The sequence below is a fragment of the Mesoplodon mirus genome (genome assembly GCF_964341445.2).
Source record: "Mesoplodon mirus genome assembly, chromosome: 8".
NCBI classification, from domain to species: domain Eukaryota; kingdom Metazoa; phylum Chordata; class Mammalia; order Artiodactyla; family Ziphiidae; genus Mesoplodon; species Mesoplodon mirus.
The window spans coordinates 6,778,606-6,795,581 of NC_138984.1; the positions used below are offsets into that span (position 1 = coordinate 6,778,606).

At 43.8% G+C, this 16,976-nt stretch overlaps 1 protein-coding gene across 4 annotated transcripts in view; it reads right to left on the reverse strand.

Annotated features, from left to right (window-relative positions):
• Positions 1 to 16,976, reverse strand: part of DGKD (diacylglycerol kinase delta) — a 108,527-nt gene that overhangs the window by 65,796 nt on the left and 25,755 nt on the right. For all 4 annotated transcript variants that reach the window (XM_082630658.1, XM_082630656.1, XM_082630659.1 and 1 more), the window contains exons 2-3: positions 12,629 to 12,739; positions 10,986 to 11,066 (exon numbers count right to left, since the gene is read on the reverse strand). In XM_082630658.1, the coding sequence (XP_082486784.1) occupies positions 10,986 to 11,066; positions 12,629 to 12,739 (192 nt within the window). The remainder of the gene's footprint in view (positions 1 to 10,985; positions 11,067 to 12,628; positions 12,740 to 16,976) is intronic.

Below are 16,976 nucleotides of genomic sequence, written 5' to 3' on the forward strand. Positions count from 1 at the left end.
AAAATCTTCCCAATACATATGGCAAAAAGGTCCAAACTGCCCACAGCCTGGAAAGCACTTCACCTCTGCCCTCTGCCCATCTCGCCACCCTCACATGCTCCACTCCCTCTGACAGGAACCACTTCAACCCCCGACACCTGGCATCGCTGGCCACGGCCCCCCTCAGCCTCAGGTCTCCGCACGTCTCTCCCGGCCATGCCGCAGCCATGGAAAGGCCTGCCCTGACACCCGCTCGCCGCTGCAGCCAAGCTCCTTCCTTCTTGGCCTGCTGCTCCTAACTGCTCAGTACCTGCCACTCACACAGGACTGCTCACTACATGAAGGGAGCTCTTTTACTGCTAGCCAGCACCTGTCCACTGAAAGCACTCTACTGAGTGAAATCAGTGAGAGGAACAGGGCCAGAATCATCCTGGAACTAGTGGTGATCAAGTCACTCTTCAACATATAATTATGAGCACCTACTGTGTGCTGGCACTTGGGTAAAACAGTGAACAAAACAGACAAAAATCCTTGCTCTCACGCAGCACGGCATTTAACAAAGTAAACAAAACTGCATGGACTCGAGCAGTGACTCTCAAGGGAGGGATGGCGGGGGTGGGGCAGTGTGAGAACAGAGCTCTGCTGTGCCCCACTGCTTTCATTTGTTTTTGCTGCATTCTGAAACTTCAAATAACTTTAAAGGAGTGCGATGACATTTCATCAAATATTTATCAAAATAGAACACAGGTTTAAAATGATGGAACACTGACTTGAAGAAATAAGTAAACGAAAGCACTCAACTCTAATGGCCCTACAATTCCTGGGCTGCTGTGGGAAGACTATAAAAGAATAGCTATAGCTCTAGGCTATAGCTCTAGGCTATAGCTAGCTCTATAGCTCTAGGCTGCTGTGGGAAGATTATAAAAGAAGCCATCATAGGACTTGAATACAACTAAAATCACTAAAGAAGGCTCAAAGATGACTAGATCAGGGATGGGGGATGTCCAAAGTCAGTGAAGACATTTGGATATCCAAGAGGAAATGCACGTGCTCAAAGGACAATCTTCCCCTGAGGCAGGAAAATGACAATGTTAAACAGAAAGCATTTAAAAAATATTTTCTCTATCAAACAAGAATAAGCCAAGATAAAAACAAAGTAAATTAATTGGTAGAAGCAATACTTGAAGAGATAATAACCAAGACTTCCCCCAAACTGACAACAGAAGGGACATATAGCTGCAGATTTCAGAAGTGCTAGGAACACTAAGCAAGATAAACACAAAGAACCATGACTGGAAAAATCACAGTAAAACAGCACAATGCCAAAGGAAAAGAAAAATCTTAAAAATAGTCAGACCGGGGTTGGCGGCGGGCGGCCCAAAGTATATTATCATCCAAGGAACAACAATAGGACTGACAAGTTACTTTTAACAAAAATAATGGAAGCTACAATAGAATGGAATGACATTTTTAGATTGCTGAAAGAAAATGACTGCCATGCTAGAACTGTATAACAAGCAAGAATAACCTTCAAAAAGATGAAATAAAACAAAAGTAGAAACCAACACTAAACAAATCAAAGAGAATTTTTCACAGAAAGAATATTACCCCATAGATCACAGAAATACAGAAAGAAATGAAGGGCAACAGAAAAGGCAAATATTCACTAGAAATCTAAATGACTGTCGACTGTATAATAATGTCCTATGAGGTTTCAAATATATGTAAAATTAAAGTAAATAACAAACCAGCACAAAGGCAAGAGGTGACTATAGAGAGGTTTCCTTTTTTTTTTAATTTATTTATTTTATTTATTTATTTTTGGCTGTGTTGGGTCTTCATTGCTGCGCACAAGCTTTCTCTAGTTGCAGTGAGCGGGGTCTACTCTTCGTCGTGGGGCGTGGGCTTCTCATTGCGGTGGCTTCTCTTGTTGCGGAGCACGGGCTCAGTAGTTGTGGCTCGCGGACTCTAGAGTGCAGGCTCAGTAGTTGTGGTGCACAGGCTTAGTTGCTCCACAGCATGTGCCATCTTCCCAGACCAGAGACTGAACAAACCCATGTCCCCTGCATTGGCAGGCGGATTCTTAACCACTGCGCCACCAGGGAAGTCCTGAGATGTTTCCTTCTTAAGTACCAGAAATTAATTGAAATTTCAATTATAATTTCAATAGCAATGAAGAGTATAGAGAGTTTAAACGCTCTAAGATCCCTGCGTTGTCTGGGAAGCACTAATCTGTAGTAGAAGTTATAAGTCAAGGATATATTTTGCAATCTATAAAATATCCACTAAAATAATGTATATGAAACAAGCTAAAAGAGGAGGAAATGAAATAATTCATCTATTTTAGAAAGAAAGATGTGAAAAAATATAAAATGTGAGACAAAGAGAAAACAATAATGTATTGGATTTGTACACAAATACAAGAGAATCTAAAACTAAGTATAGATTAAACATAATCTAGTTAAAGGCACCATCCAATTAAACAGTCCAATAAACAATTTAAAAAACCACACAACTTTATGCTGCTTACAAGAGACACATCTTAAATATAAACAAAAAGGTTTAAAGTAAACGGATGGAAAATTATATACCACTACTTACAATACAATTACTAACCAAAATGAAGCTACTGTAGCTACAGTAACATCAAAGTAAACTTTAAGGCAAAAAACATTAAGAGAAATAAAAGGTTATTTCATAATAAAAGGGTCAATCTAGTAAGAATATAAAATAATTCTAAATCTGTATGCATTTAATAATAAGCCTTCAAATATAGAAAGCAAAAATTAACAGAATGAAAACAAAAAACAGGTAAGTCCACTATCACAGTAGGAGACTTTAATAAATATCACTCAATAACTAACAGGACAAACAGAAAAACTAGTCAGAAGGTTATAAAAGATTTGAGAAAAATGATTAAACTTTTGTCCTAATCAACTTACAAGAACTAATGAATCCAAGTTCTATTCAAATGCACATAGAACATTTATGAAAAGTGACCATTTACTGAGTCATAAAGAAAGTCTCAACAACTTTAAAGGACTGAAATCATTCCGAGTGTGTTCTCTGATCACAGTTAAGACTAGAAAAATCGGACTTCCCTGGTGGCACAGTGGTTAAGAATCCGCCTGCCAATGCAGGGGACGCGGGTTCGAGCCCTGGTCCGGGAAGTTCCCACATGCCGCGGAACAACTAAGCCCGTGTGCCACAACTACTGAGCCTGCGCTCTAGAACCCGTGAGCCACAACTACTGAAGCCTGAGTGCCTGGAGCCCGTGCTCCGCAACAAGAGAAGCCACCGCTGTGAGAAGCCCACACACTGCAACAAAGAGTAGCCCCCACTCGCCGCAACTAGAGAAAAGCCCATGCACGATGAAGACCCAATGCAGCCAAAACAAACAAAAAAAAGACTAGAAAAATCACCCAAATGCCATGAAATTAGGAAACACACAGATCAGAAGCAGACACAAAAGAATATACACAGAAGAATATGAGCTCATTTACTCAAATATCTAAAACAGTCAACATGAATCTATAGTATTAGAAGTTAGGGTGGTGGTTACATGTCGCCGGGGGTGGGGGTGGGGGAGGGGGAACAACTGGGCGATATCGCAAGGGGAGCTTCCCAGGGCCTAGACATGTTCCACAGCTTGATCTGGGTAACGGTTACACATCAAGCTCTGTACATACATCTGTGCACTTTTCAGTTTGGAAGTCATATTTAGATTTTTAAATTATTTAGAATATACAAACTTTCAGTAAAGCAGAAATGCTGCTTTGACAAACTCCTTTGAAGAGTCATAGTAGTTAAAATATACGTTCAGAATACAGAAAATCTGTAAATTTTTTTTTTTTTTTTTTTTGCGGTCCGCGGGCCTCTCCCTGTTGTGGCCTCTCCCGTTGCGGAGCACAGGCTCCGGACGTGTAGGCTCAGCGGCCATGGCTCACGGGCCCAGCCACTCCACGGCATGTGGGATCTTCCCGGACCGGGGCACGAACCCGTGTCCCCTGCACGGGCAGGCGGACCCCCAACCACTGCGCCACCAGGGAAGCCCCAGTTTTTAGTTGTTGTTGTTGTTGGGTTTTTTTGTAAATTTTTTGATGAGGCTGAAAATAATTTTTAAATTATCCCATGAAAAGAAATATAAGGGGAAAATGAGAAGTATTTTAACCTGACAATTTTGGCCTATGATTAGTGTATGAAATCTAGTTTTTAAAAAAAAGGACCACTAAAACAAGCATAGCCAATGGGGGCAAACTTATGTAGATAAATAGAGTAAGAGGGAGGAGTAATTTTGAACCCCCAAAATACAGAGCTGACTATGCAAAAGCACACGAAAGATCAATTCATAAAGAAATTAATACAAATGGCCAACAGACTGTGAGAAATGTGTGACCTCACTTTGATAATCAAAGAAGTAAAACAAATTACCCTTTTTATCAAAGTGGCAAAGAGGTTCTAAAATTTTAACACATGGTATTTGTGAAAGGATAGAAAAAAACCACTTCGTGAAGTCCTACTCATACAAGTTCTAAAGGCAATTTGGCAATAATATACCAAAAGCCTTTTAGTTTCCATAGATTAATATGAACATGTTTAATTATCAAAAACATATTTCATGTTATTTCAGAGGCTGGGACACAAAACTGGCAAATCCCCTTTTCCTCTTCATGCTGCTGTTATGCTCTGTGGCCTTGTAAGGGGTGACCCCACTTGAAGGTAAGAATGCAGAGGACTCTGTCTGCTCCTACTCCCCATCTTCTGAGAGTTCCCACGGCCAAACCTCCACCTCATCTAAAGGCATATCTGTGTCTTTAGCTGCATCCCACCTTCACTTTGTTCTTAAAGAACAGAAGACAAGCAGACCCCTCTCCAGTTACGTAAGCCTCCTTCGTACCACTGCTTCCATCAAACCTGTATAAAAATCTCTCCTCTCCCCCAAGTATTTCCTCCCATCTCCCTTGGAAGTCTCTTGTCCCTGGATCCCTATTTCTTTATGATACACTTCTTTGGCCATTTTAGGGAGAAATTAAAATGGAGTCTTTTCTAATGTGGAGCAAATTTACTCATTCTTTTCCAGTTACAAAAGGGTCCCATCTGTTGGTTGATTCATGATAACAGCAACTTTCACTGCCTTGCTCTTTGTATCAGGCACGCAATTTTAATAGAAATTGTGGAATTTGGAAATTACTACCGGAATAGCTGGAAAACCAAATGAGATATCCCAGGAAATGTAGTAGCTTCTGAGCAAATGCATTAATTCATTCTGCACTCAGTTCCCTGAACACATGGGCCAGGCACTGGCCAAGTCCAAGGCCAGGCCCTGCCTCCTAGGACCTGCATGCAGATTCCTGCAGTTTGCTGTATAGGAAGTGACAGGTTCAGAGTTCAGACCGTAAATACTGCACGGCCTTAGAAATGGGAGAGTCCAGAACCTACCGACCCTCTGTGGAAGCATGCCTCGGGGAAGTGGGCACCGGTCAACTGGCTCCAAACACTCCCCATGTATCCCCAAATTCCAGACGCCATCACAGATTGCTCAGAAATGGTCTCCTTATCTTGGGATATTTCTGGGGAACTTCATTATTAATCTTTCTCTTGTCCTTTCAGCACATCCTCAGATGAAAAAGTTTTTACAGCACTAACAGAATCTAAAATAAATGTGAAAGAATCAGTGCCTCTGCCCCAAGGGCTGGGAAACCGTCCATGACCGCCCCACAGGAACTGGCTGGACATCTGGAAGTCAACTATTTGGCACACATTTTCCCATAGAGACAGTATATAAATCAGGGTTCATTCTCAAATCAGACTGACAAAGCTCCATAATAACTCATGTAGTACCAAAGCACAGTGGCATACTCTTTTTTATGGAGATATAATTCCCATACAATTCATCCTTTTACGGTATACAATTCAGTGGTTTTTAGCATATTCATAAAGTTGTGCAACCATCACCACTATCTAATGTTAGAACATTCTGCCACAAACCCCCAACTAAAATCCGGTACCCATTAGCACTCCTCCTTCCCACAGCCTCTGGCAACCACTAATCTACTGTCTCTACAGATTTGACTATTGTGCATTTCATATAAATGCGATCATAAAATATGTGGTCTTTTGTGTCTGGCTTTCATTCAGCATGTTTTCAAGGCCCATCCAAGTTGTAACATGTATCAGTACCTCATTTATTTTTCAAAAGCATTTTAAAAGTTCACACTTTCTACCTCAAAAGGGATTCCATTTCTAAGAACTTAGGCTATGGAAATAATCAGAAATATACAAAAGTATCTGTGTACAAGTGTACAGCACAGTGTTATTTTATACGAAAAAATGGAATATACGGACTGGTTAAACGTATACATTTATATGATGGAATACTATGCAACACGAATAAACAAGATTTTGAAGGATATTATAAGAAAAAAAGCTCACTGTTAAGTGAAGAAAGAGGTTAAAAACTATACTTTATAAAACACATTTGGTGGGAACGACATAAATCAATATATATTATTAGGTATCTTTGGGTAGTAGGAATGTGGATGGTTTTAAATTTCCTATTTTATTTATACACTTCAAAATTTTCTTCAATAACTTTATCAGAAATGTAATTTATCTTGACTAACATTTTTCTACTGCGAGAAAAAACAACTTTGGAATGTTGGAACGTGAACAGAAATGCACTCAGTTAAATTCTGAGTCCCTAATGTCTTTTAATTATTTATATATATGAAAATAAAAATGAGTTAATCAATAAGTTATTTTAAAAAGTTATGAAAAGCAGACAGAAGACAATAAATATAAATGCATAAAGTGAATTAGGTAATAGAAAAATGGAATTGTTCAATAATCTAAGAACTGGATCTCTTAAAAAACAAAATGATAGAGTTGAAGAAATATGACAAGACAGTCTCCCAAGGCAATAGAAATAAAAGCAAAAATAAACAAATGGGACATAATCAAACTTATAAGCTTTTTCACAGCAAAGGAAACCATAAGCAAAATGAGAAGACCACCTACTGACTGGAAGAAAATATTTGCAATTGATACAACTGACAAGGGCTTAATTTCCAAAATATACAAACAGCTCATACAACTCAATAACAAAAAAACAAGCAACCCAATAAAAAAATGGGCAGAAGACCTAAACAGACATTTCTCCAAAGAAGACATACAGGTGGCCAACAGGCACATGAAAAGATGCTCAACATCACTAATTACTAGAGAAATGCAAATCAAAACCACAATGAGGTACCACCACACACCGCTCAGAATGGCCATCATTAGAAAGTCTACAAATAACAAATGCTGGAGAGGGTGTGAAGAAAAGGGAACCCTCCTACACTGTTGGTGGGAATATAAATTGGTGCAGCCACTATGGAAAACAGTATGGAGGTTGCTCAAAAAACTAAAAATAGAGTTGCCATATAATCCATCAACCCTGGTAAAACTATAATTTGAAAGATACCTGCACCCCTGTGTTCACAGCAGCATTATTTACAATAGCCAAGACATGGAAACAACCTAAATGTCCATCAACAGATGAATGGATAAAGAAGATGTGATATGTATATACAATGGAATATTACCCAGCCATAAAAAAGAATGAAATAATGCCATTTGCGGCAACATGGATGGACCGAGAGATTATCATACTAAGTCAGAAAGTCAGAAAGAGAAAGACAAATACAAGATGACATCACTTATATGTGGAATCTAAAACATGACACAAACGAACATATCTATGAAACAGAAACAGACTCACAGACATAGAACAGACTTGTGGTTGCCAAAGGGGAGAGTAGGTAGGGGAGGGATGGAGGTTAGGGTTGGGAGTTCGGGATTAGCAGATGCAAACTATTATATATAGAATGAATAAACAACAAGGCCCTATTGTATAGGAACAGGGAACTATGTTCAATATCCTGTGATAAACCACTATGTAAAAGAATATGAGAAAAGAATATATATATGTATAACAATCACTTTGCTGTACAGAAGAAATTAACACAACATTGTAAATCAACTATACTTCAATAAAATTTTTAAAAAGAGAGAAATATGACAAGAAAAACAAAAGCTAAACAAGTAAAATTAGGTATGTGAAAGGGGATCTAACCAGAGACATTTATGTTTAAAGTGCAGGACTTCCCCAGTGGTCCAGTGGTTAAGACTGCATGCTTCCAATGCAGGGGACATGGGTTCGATCCCTGGTCGGGGAACTAGGATACCGCACGCCACATGGCATGGCCAAAAATAAATAAATAAAAATAAAGTGCAAACAATAAATGTTACTAAATTTGAAGGTGTGGAATAAATGGGAAAGTAAATACCAAAATGGACTCAAGAAGTAAAAAAGTTCCTATGATCAAAAAGCAAAAACAAACCTTTTAGGGACTTCCCTGGTGGTCCAGTGGTTAAGAATCTGCCTTCCAATACAGGGTACGTGGGTTCGATCCCTGGTCGGGGAAGTAAGGTCCCACATTTTGCGGGGCAACTAAGCCCACACGCCACATCTAGAGAGGATGCCTGCGTGCCGCAAGGAAGAGCCCGCGCTCCAAAACAAAAGATCCCACGTGCCACAACTAAGAGCAGACGCAGCCATAAATAAATAAATAAATTTTTTTAAAATTGCAATAAACCTTTTAGGTTTATTCAGAGCCTTATTACCTCCCTGAAAAGTAAATTCTCTCAAACTTTCAAGAAATAATCAACTCTAAAGCTATAAAAATGTTCCAGAGCACAAAAAGTCATGGACAGTTACTAAATTAATTTTATGGGGCTAGTTTAACTCCGAAATCAAAACACAACAAAGGCTACCTCCCACCCAAAGAAAAGCACACACATGCTTTCAGAAAATTCTAAATCCAAAATTAGGGTATAACATTCAACATTACCAGGAACAATTTATTATTATGAAATGTACAAATACCTAAAACCAAATTGATCATCTAAATTAATGTTCAAAACACTCCAGTGAAATTCAACACCTACTCCTAGTAAACACTCTAAAAGCCATAAATCAAAGAATAATCCACATCCATAGTTGTCTCCCCAGCCAGGAAGTAAACAATAAAACTAATCCAGAAAAAGTAAAAATAGTCCAAATAAAACGAGGAATAAGATAAAAGAGGCCGGGCTTTCCTGGTGGCGCAGTGGTTGAGAGTCTGCCTGCCGATGTAGGGGACGCAGGTTCTTGCCCTGGTCCGGGAAGATCCCACATGCCACGGAGCGGCTGGGCCCGTGAGCCATGGCCGCTGAGCCTGCGCCTCCGGAGCCTGTGCTCCGCCACGGGAGAGGCCCCAACAGTGAGAGGCCCGCGTACCGCAAAAAAAAAAAAGAAAAAAAAAAGATAAAAGAGGCCGTCAGGGAAGTCTGACTAATTCGATAAGCCACAAAGTAAAACCAAGAGCAGTTAACTACACCAAAACAAAATAAGTAGAAGTTTAAATGAAGGAAGGAAAATTCCATTTGGAGCAGCAACATAATCAATCCATAAATAAACAAGTTAAAAAAACCCTGAAAGTAGCTAAAACTAATACTAACCCAAAATGTTAGATCCTAAACATGAAGAAAATTACCCACCTTGAATGAGTTATAAAATAATTGAAAAAAGGTAGGGAACATACTGTATTTCTAGATAAGATCACTTAATAACACAAAGAAAAATATTTTAAAATATTCCATTCCTGCTATTAGAGTCATACCTTACACATGAGGTTCTAAAGTCAGCCCCCAAAGCCAAAACTGTAAAGTCATACAAGAAATGCTGTACAGCTATTAAAAAATGAGATGAACACTTAGATCAATCAACATGGGGAAATGTCCACCATAAACTGTCAAGAGAAAAAAATAAAACCAAACATGTAAAACAAAAGGATCACTACGATCTCATGTTATATGTGGGTAAAGACATAGATATTTAGACATGAAGATAATCACTCTAAAGTGAGCAGCTGGGGCTTCCCTGGTGGCGCAGTGGTTGAGAGTCCGCCTGTCGATGTGGGGACACGGGTTCGTGCCCCAGTCCGGGAGGATCCCACATGCCGCGGAGCGGCTGGGCCCGTGAGCCATGGCCGCTAAGCCTGCGCGTCCGGAGCCTGTGCTCCGCAACGGGAGAGGCCACAGCAGTGAGAGGCCCGCGTACCGCAAAAAAAAAATAAAGTGAGCAGCTGGCTACCTCTGGGTACTGAGGTCACACGATTTTATGCATTTAGAACTTTTGCAGAAAGTACAACATAATTTCTATAAATGTGTTGGGGGGAGGAGCTTTAAAAAGAAAAGAAGTACACCAAAATATCAATATTCTATGTTTTGAAGTGGCTGAATGATGGCTGTTTATTTTTAATATAAATTTATTTATTTATTTATTTATTTTTGGCAGCATCGCGTCTTCATTGCTGCGCGGGTTTTCTCTAGTCGCGGCGAGCAGGGGCTACTCTTCGTTGCGGTGCGCAGGCTTCTCACTGCGGTGGCTTCATGGGCTCTAAGCACGCAGGCCTCAGCAGTTGTGGCTCACGGGCTCTAGAGCGCAGGCTCAGTAGTTGTGGCGCACAGGCTTAGTTGCTCCGCGGCATATGGGATCCTCCCAGACCAGGGATCAAACCCGTGTCCCCTGCATTGGCAGGTGGATTCCCAACCACTGCACCACCAGGGAAGTCCCCTGATGGCTGTTTTTTAATTGCTTCAATATTTTCTGTATTTTCCAGATTTTCTATAACAATCATGAAAAACAAACCTCTGTGCAAAACTGTTAAAGAAATGTAAACTACAACATGTTTTAAAAATTCATTTGGTCCCTCTTGTTCTTTTGTGTTTAATGTGCGAAATTCTCAGTTATTCTCCAACCGTAGTATTATTTTGAACCTTAAATTCAAAATTTACCAGGAATTGTTCCAATCAGAGAGCAAAGGTTGAAAAGTCTGAACTGCTCACACACATTTGTTCAAATTAAACAGGAAAACCAAATGTGGTGAAGAATCAAGAAAGGTGCGCGTCCAGAGGCTTACCGTAAAGCTGTTGTTGACATTTTTGGTGCTGGATTCAGCCACACTGGCGTCTGTCAGGTCCACCTCATCAAATATGATCGACTGGAGAGACACAGGGACTGCAGTCAGTGGGGGCTAAGGTGCCCCTGACCCAGGGCTGCCCACCACTCTCCCTCGACCCCAGACAAGCACTTGAGAACTAAATGAACGCTGACTGAGTTCACCCTACCTGCTTCTGACAAAGCACCGAGCTCACAGGTATAGCTCAAGACTTTTTTTTAGTCCAGGGAGTTCCCCAGTGATTGCATTAATGGAACCAAAAATACGTCCTCATACGAGTCCACCTGAGAGGGCAGGTTCCCGACTGAAGGTCCTCTGTCCTTCCGACTTTAGTTTCACCACCTCGCACATTTGCGGGGAGAGGTCCCGGCTAAAATAAACAATTCTAGGGGAAGAGAGACTGACCGAAATAGAAGGGACCCAGCCATGAAAGAAAACAAGGGCGCAGAGCAGAGGGAATCTAGTCCTGGAGAGAGACAGTCAGGCTCCAGAAGAAGGGCTGGGAACCAGGCCTGAGACGCCCCCCTCCCCATTTTCCTCTCCTCTCTCTCCCAAATCCCCCCGTTCATAGCCTTCTCCTCCTGTTTACCTTTCCGTCCCCTCTAGGAGGACTCCATCAGGAACCCCTGGAGGAAACGCTAATAAGTTAGAAAAGAGACTCAGTCTTTTAAGTAACTCCCCCACCCCTCCAACTAAAACAACTGTAAGGGTTTGTATTTTTTTAACAAAGGATGTGGTCAGAACCCTATCTAAACAAGTTATTCTGTTCAATTTCAAATTTTAATGCACTAACTCACTAGGGATACATCTCAAAATGTAAATTATTCAGATTCCAGATTTTTTTTAATACCGAAATATTAGTATTGACTGCAGTACTGATACAAAAAAGACTGGTATTCAGAACACCAAAAACTAGGTTTGCAGACACGCTAGTGTTTGAAGTGTACAAGACACCACAGTCGTCTAAACTGGGCAGTGACTCCGGGACTCTCAGTGGCTCCTCCTCTGTCACTGGCATCTGCCTGGTGATTCTAGCTTTAAATCTTACACAGATGGCACATGGGAAGAAGGATCATGGCTAGAAAGCCAGAGGCAATTTCTGTTCACACACCAAAAAGCCCAACACACTTTAAAAATACTTTTAGTTAGATTCACAGGTACATACACTCAACTCCAAACTCATCAAGTTGTATACATTAAGTATCTGTACAGCTTTTTGTAAGCCAATTATACCTTACTAAAGTGTTTTTAAGAAAAAGATATTTAGGCCGTAATAAGAGATTTTTAAGCCAGTTACCCCCATTTTTTCTGAAAAAAAAATGATATCTAATGGTAGCATGGTTATTTCTGTGACCTTTTCTCCTTTCCCCATTGGTTGCACATGACATTAAAGAAAAAGAAAATGAATTAAAAAATCAGTGTTCATAAGAAATAAAACATGCTTGAGACAAATAAAACCCAGCCCCCTAGAGTATTACAAAACTCGCTCAAAATAACAGATCTAGAATCGAAGGTTTTTCCCAAGATGAGGACGCAGAACCCAGTCTCTCCCTGAAGCTCCTCGGATAGTTTTCTCTCGTTAAGTTTCCTCCACTGCATCTCACCTTGGCGGTTTTTGCATAGTACAGCGTTCGCCCTCGAAGCTTAAAGTATCTCCTTTTTGATCGTTGGAATGAATTGTTCTGTTTGGTCAGCATCCCCTCTTTGATGACGGTCTGAAAGCACAGAAACGGATTCATGAGCATGTGTTTTCGCGGTGCCGTGCGCTTGTCCAGTGACTCCAGTTCATTTGTGTCTCTAATGGGCCGATGGCTTAACAGAACTATTTCACACTCTCCCCAAACCCTGACCTATGGACAGGCTGAGCACGCAGCCAGGGGAGGGTGACACAATTCTCCAGGGGGCAATGGCGTGCCAGAGTGGCGGGGGGAGGGGCATGGGGGTGTGTCAGAGGCCCAAGGTGTGCCCTGCATATGCCCCGGGGTGGGGGTGGGGGGTTAGCAGAAGCCGGGTGCAGGACCACCGTTAGTGGCCCCAGGCCAGTGCTCTCTCCAACTTCAGCATTTGGTATTTTTCAGCTATTCTTGGCCCCGTCTCCGTGTTCTCTGGCTTCCTGCCATTTCTCAGGATCCTGTTGCCAAAACTGTCGATGTAGGTTGCTATGGGGTTCAGTGCAGTTCCAGGCCTGCCCCCTTGGGCCCTCACCCTTGTTCACAGGCTGGGCATGTGCGTCTACCCATACTGTAACAAGGAGAAGAGCCACTGCCAAAGTCACTAAAACTCCTCCACCTGCAAAATCTGACCAACCCACCACCAAGCAGGAGTTCAAAGAGAATCACGAGGTGAACAGCAGTCCACTCAGCTCAGCTCAATTAAAGCCAAGAATGGGGCATGGCTTCTCCTGAAGCTGCTTCCCGGGCACTTACCAAACGGGAGGAGGGAGCCCTATACACCACTTACAAGTTAAAAGTCAAGGACCTAGCTGATCATTAGATGTGGTGAACTACTCAGAACCACTAACACAGTCAAAACTAATAACCAAGGTGCCCTGAAACAAGTGCCTGGCTTCCAGCATCTGCACACACCTCAACAAATGTCCATTCTACACGGAGGCCCACCAGGCGATGGAGGCAGAATGTATCAAAATTCTGCTCAAGGACAAGAACATGGGTCCAGAGAAGCTTTTGTGTAATTACCCGATCCCCTAGAGCTCTGCACTTTAGGTAACTTTTTAAGTAGCCGTACAAAGCACTTGGGCGTCTGTGGCCACTTAAGACGACGTACGATGAAACCAGACACAGAAGCCCGACGTCACCCCAATGTGTCAGAGGCAAGAGCAGATGTCTGTGCTGCCTGGTCCCTCCATCATCCCGCTCCTAACGGGGAGGGAGTGGAACCCGCGATGCACTGATACCCCCCGTAGAAGAATGCTGAAGACAACCCCCTACACACACCACCAGCATCTGGCTGTGCACCAGGACCCCCCCGTGAGAGCCCCACGCTCCAGGTGTCCTGGGAGGCCGGCAGCACTGCTCCTCCCCTTATCCCCGCCACACAACGTCCTCTTGGAGCTTCCTGGGCACAGTGGGCTGCACACGCCAGCTTGCGACGCCATGCTGGGTCTGATGGGATTTGCACTGTCAGGGCTGGCCCAGCAGCACAAAGAACAACCATTTCCACTTCCCTAGAGAATCAACTCTGGGAGGAAAAACCACTGAGGAACCGCCCTACTCATTCTGTGGCATGCACCTTCACCTTCACTTCTGAGGAGGCCACCCACTGTTCTTCCAGGTAATTAAGGAGAGAGGAACACATCACCCAAGATCAAGGTAAGAGACATGTGCCAATCCAAGGCAGAGAGAAAGTCCCAACCTCTGGTCCCAGGAGCTCCTGCAATACAGAAGGACTGTTAGGTTGCTTCCTAAGATTCTTTTCAGACCCAAGTGCACATGGTGATGCTATTTCAATGTGCTCCTCAAAGACAGGACAGCTGACTGTGCCCAGTGGGGCAGACACAAGACGCCTGCTGTACTCTCCAGGAGAGCCTTTCCTCTGGACCCCGCAGGACCCGCTCACAGACCAAGTCACCTCTCCTCGCCCCAAATGTCTTCCTTACCTCTGCAGAGGAAGTCATCACTTCCATATCTTTCCCAAATGCAAATTAAAGAAAAAAAGAGGAAAAAAGGCACCGAAACAAACAAGCCCAGACCCAGAAAAGTTATAAGAAGTTATCTTTAAAGGATAAATGCTAGAGTATTTTTCTTGCATCTCCCGCTACACATGTCACACATAAAAGAAAAGCAGAATTAAACCAAAATCCACTCCCACTCCCACACACACACACACACACACACACACACACAAATCTTTCAGAGAGCGGATGAGAGCCGCGATCTTGGGCTACCAAAGGAGAGCTGTTGTTCTATTTATAGAACAACAGTGTTCAGAAAAAGACTCTGGTGGGTTTCAGCGGAAAAGGCTGGGGAAAAGATAAAGACTAGTATTTCTTTGAAGCTTTCTCAGAAACTGCATTTCTTCTCCTATTCACTGCTAGTGGAAGACTATAGATATGCTGCAGAATATTTTTAACACTCAGTCAAAAGCAATGCACTAAAAGTGGTCAAGAAAAGAACACCCCTGACTAATCTGCTGTGCTTTGCATTTGGCAGCCTGTAAGCAGCACCCACAGGAAACTGCTCAGCTGGCAGGGCTCCTCCTCATGCCCACCGGAGCAGAGAACCAGAAGTCCAAACCCAGACCCAAGAGGGGCTGGTCGCTTATGCTGGTCAGCCAGGCTCTTAGAAATTATTTTGTCAAGTTCTTTGCACAAACGACAGGGCCAACTCTGTCCTTCAAGCCATCCGGGGCACCTTCATTATCATCGGGGACAAAGGACAGATTTGCAACACACACACAGGCACTGAGAATCAGAGCAGCAAGTAAGTGGGAAGTGGAGCATGTGGCTCACCTCCAAACGGAGAAGATGCAAATCCCAAGCTGGGTTGCAGAATGGAAGCTGGCAGGGTATTCAGCCTGAGCCAAAGCCACCCACTGACTGACAGAGACACGCCCAACCCACAGGTAAGGTGGCCCAGGCACCTGCCACAGGAGAAGCTCGAGTCCTAGTCATCCTGCTCAGGAGCAAAGAACGGAGTAAGGCGGCTCCGGAAATGCCCTTCAAAAGCCTGCAAACCAGTGGGCAGAGAAGCCGAGGTCAGGCCTGCCTTGTTGGGGCCCTGTTCACCCAGTCACGAGGGAGGATGACCCCTCTCTGCAAAGGCAGTGGGAGCTCCTGCTCTCACCCTCCCTTCGTGCCCTCCCCAGACATGCAGCAGCAGTGGCTCAGAGGGCTCCAGGGACAGCTCAGACCAGAGGAGGACAGAGGACACAGGACGCCAAGGAGGGAACAATTCCCCCACAAGGGAAGGCTTCCCAGAGCAGGTCTTAGAAGATGAGCAGGGGTCTGAGCAGGCCAGGCAGAGAGGTCCACAGCCTCCTACAGGCTGCAGGCAGAGCCCAAGAGGGCTGGGAAGGTGGGCAAAGGGCCCAGATCACTGACAGCCAGACCTCCCAGTCACAGGGCCCCCAAATCAGGGGGCCGTATCTCAGGATGTACATTTTACTTAAGAAAGATGATTTGGGCCAGAATGCGGAGAAGAGGGAGTGGGGATGAAATCAGGAGGCAGGCAGAACACTCCAGAAACTCTTATAAGACGGCAGCCAACGAGGAGCACCTGGGAGGATGAGGCACGGTCACAGGCATGAGAGCGTTTAAAAGAAGACAAACCATAGACGGGGTGAAGGGGACAACCCCGAGGGGTCTCCTGGGGGAGGATGTGGCCTTCGTTTTAGACGTGCTGACTCAGGACGCCGGAGACGCCTGGGGGAGCTGAGTGGAGGGCCAGCAGCAGATAATGCGGTTGGGGCACAAGATAAAGTTTAAGGGGGAGACACCTCAATGAAGTCCCTTACTGGGTAGGAGTGGAATGAGAAGAGGCTCAAGGAACTGGGAACCCCAAGACACGAACATCAGGTGCAGAGAGGAGGTGGGAGTCCAAAACGGAAGACAAGAAGGAAGTGGCACAAAACCAGGGGAGCAGGTGAGAAAGCACCGAGAAGGCATCGTGGATGACACCTGCTAAGGGCTGAGGTCGAGTGCACGGGTGAGGTCATCAGTGGGGCCCAGGAGGAGCCAGACGAGAGGCCCGTGAGGAGTCACTGAGGACCCGCCACCGGAGCAGACTCTCAACCTGACCCAGGGCAAAGCCAGATCAAAGTGCAATGAATGTGACCCGGATGGGAGGAAGCAAAGATGGTAGATTGTTTTGTTTTGGGGGGGTTTTTTTGCGGTACGCGGGCCTCCCACAGTTGCGGCCTCTCCTGCTGCGGAGCACAGGCTCCGGACGCGCAGGCTCAGTGGCCATGGCTCACGGGCCCAGCCGCTCCGCGGCA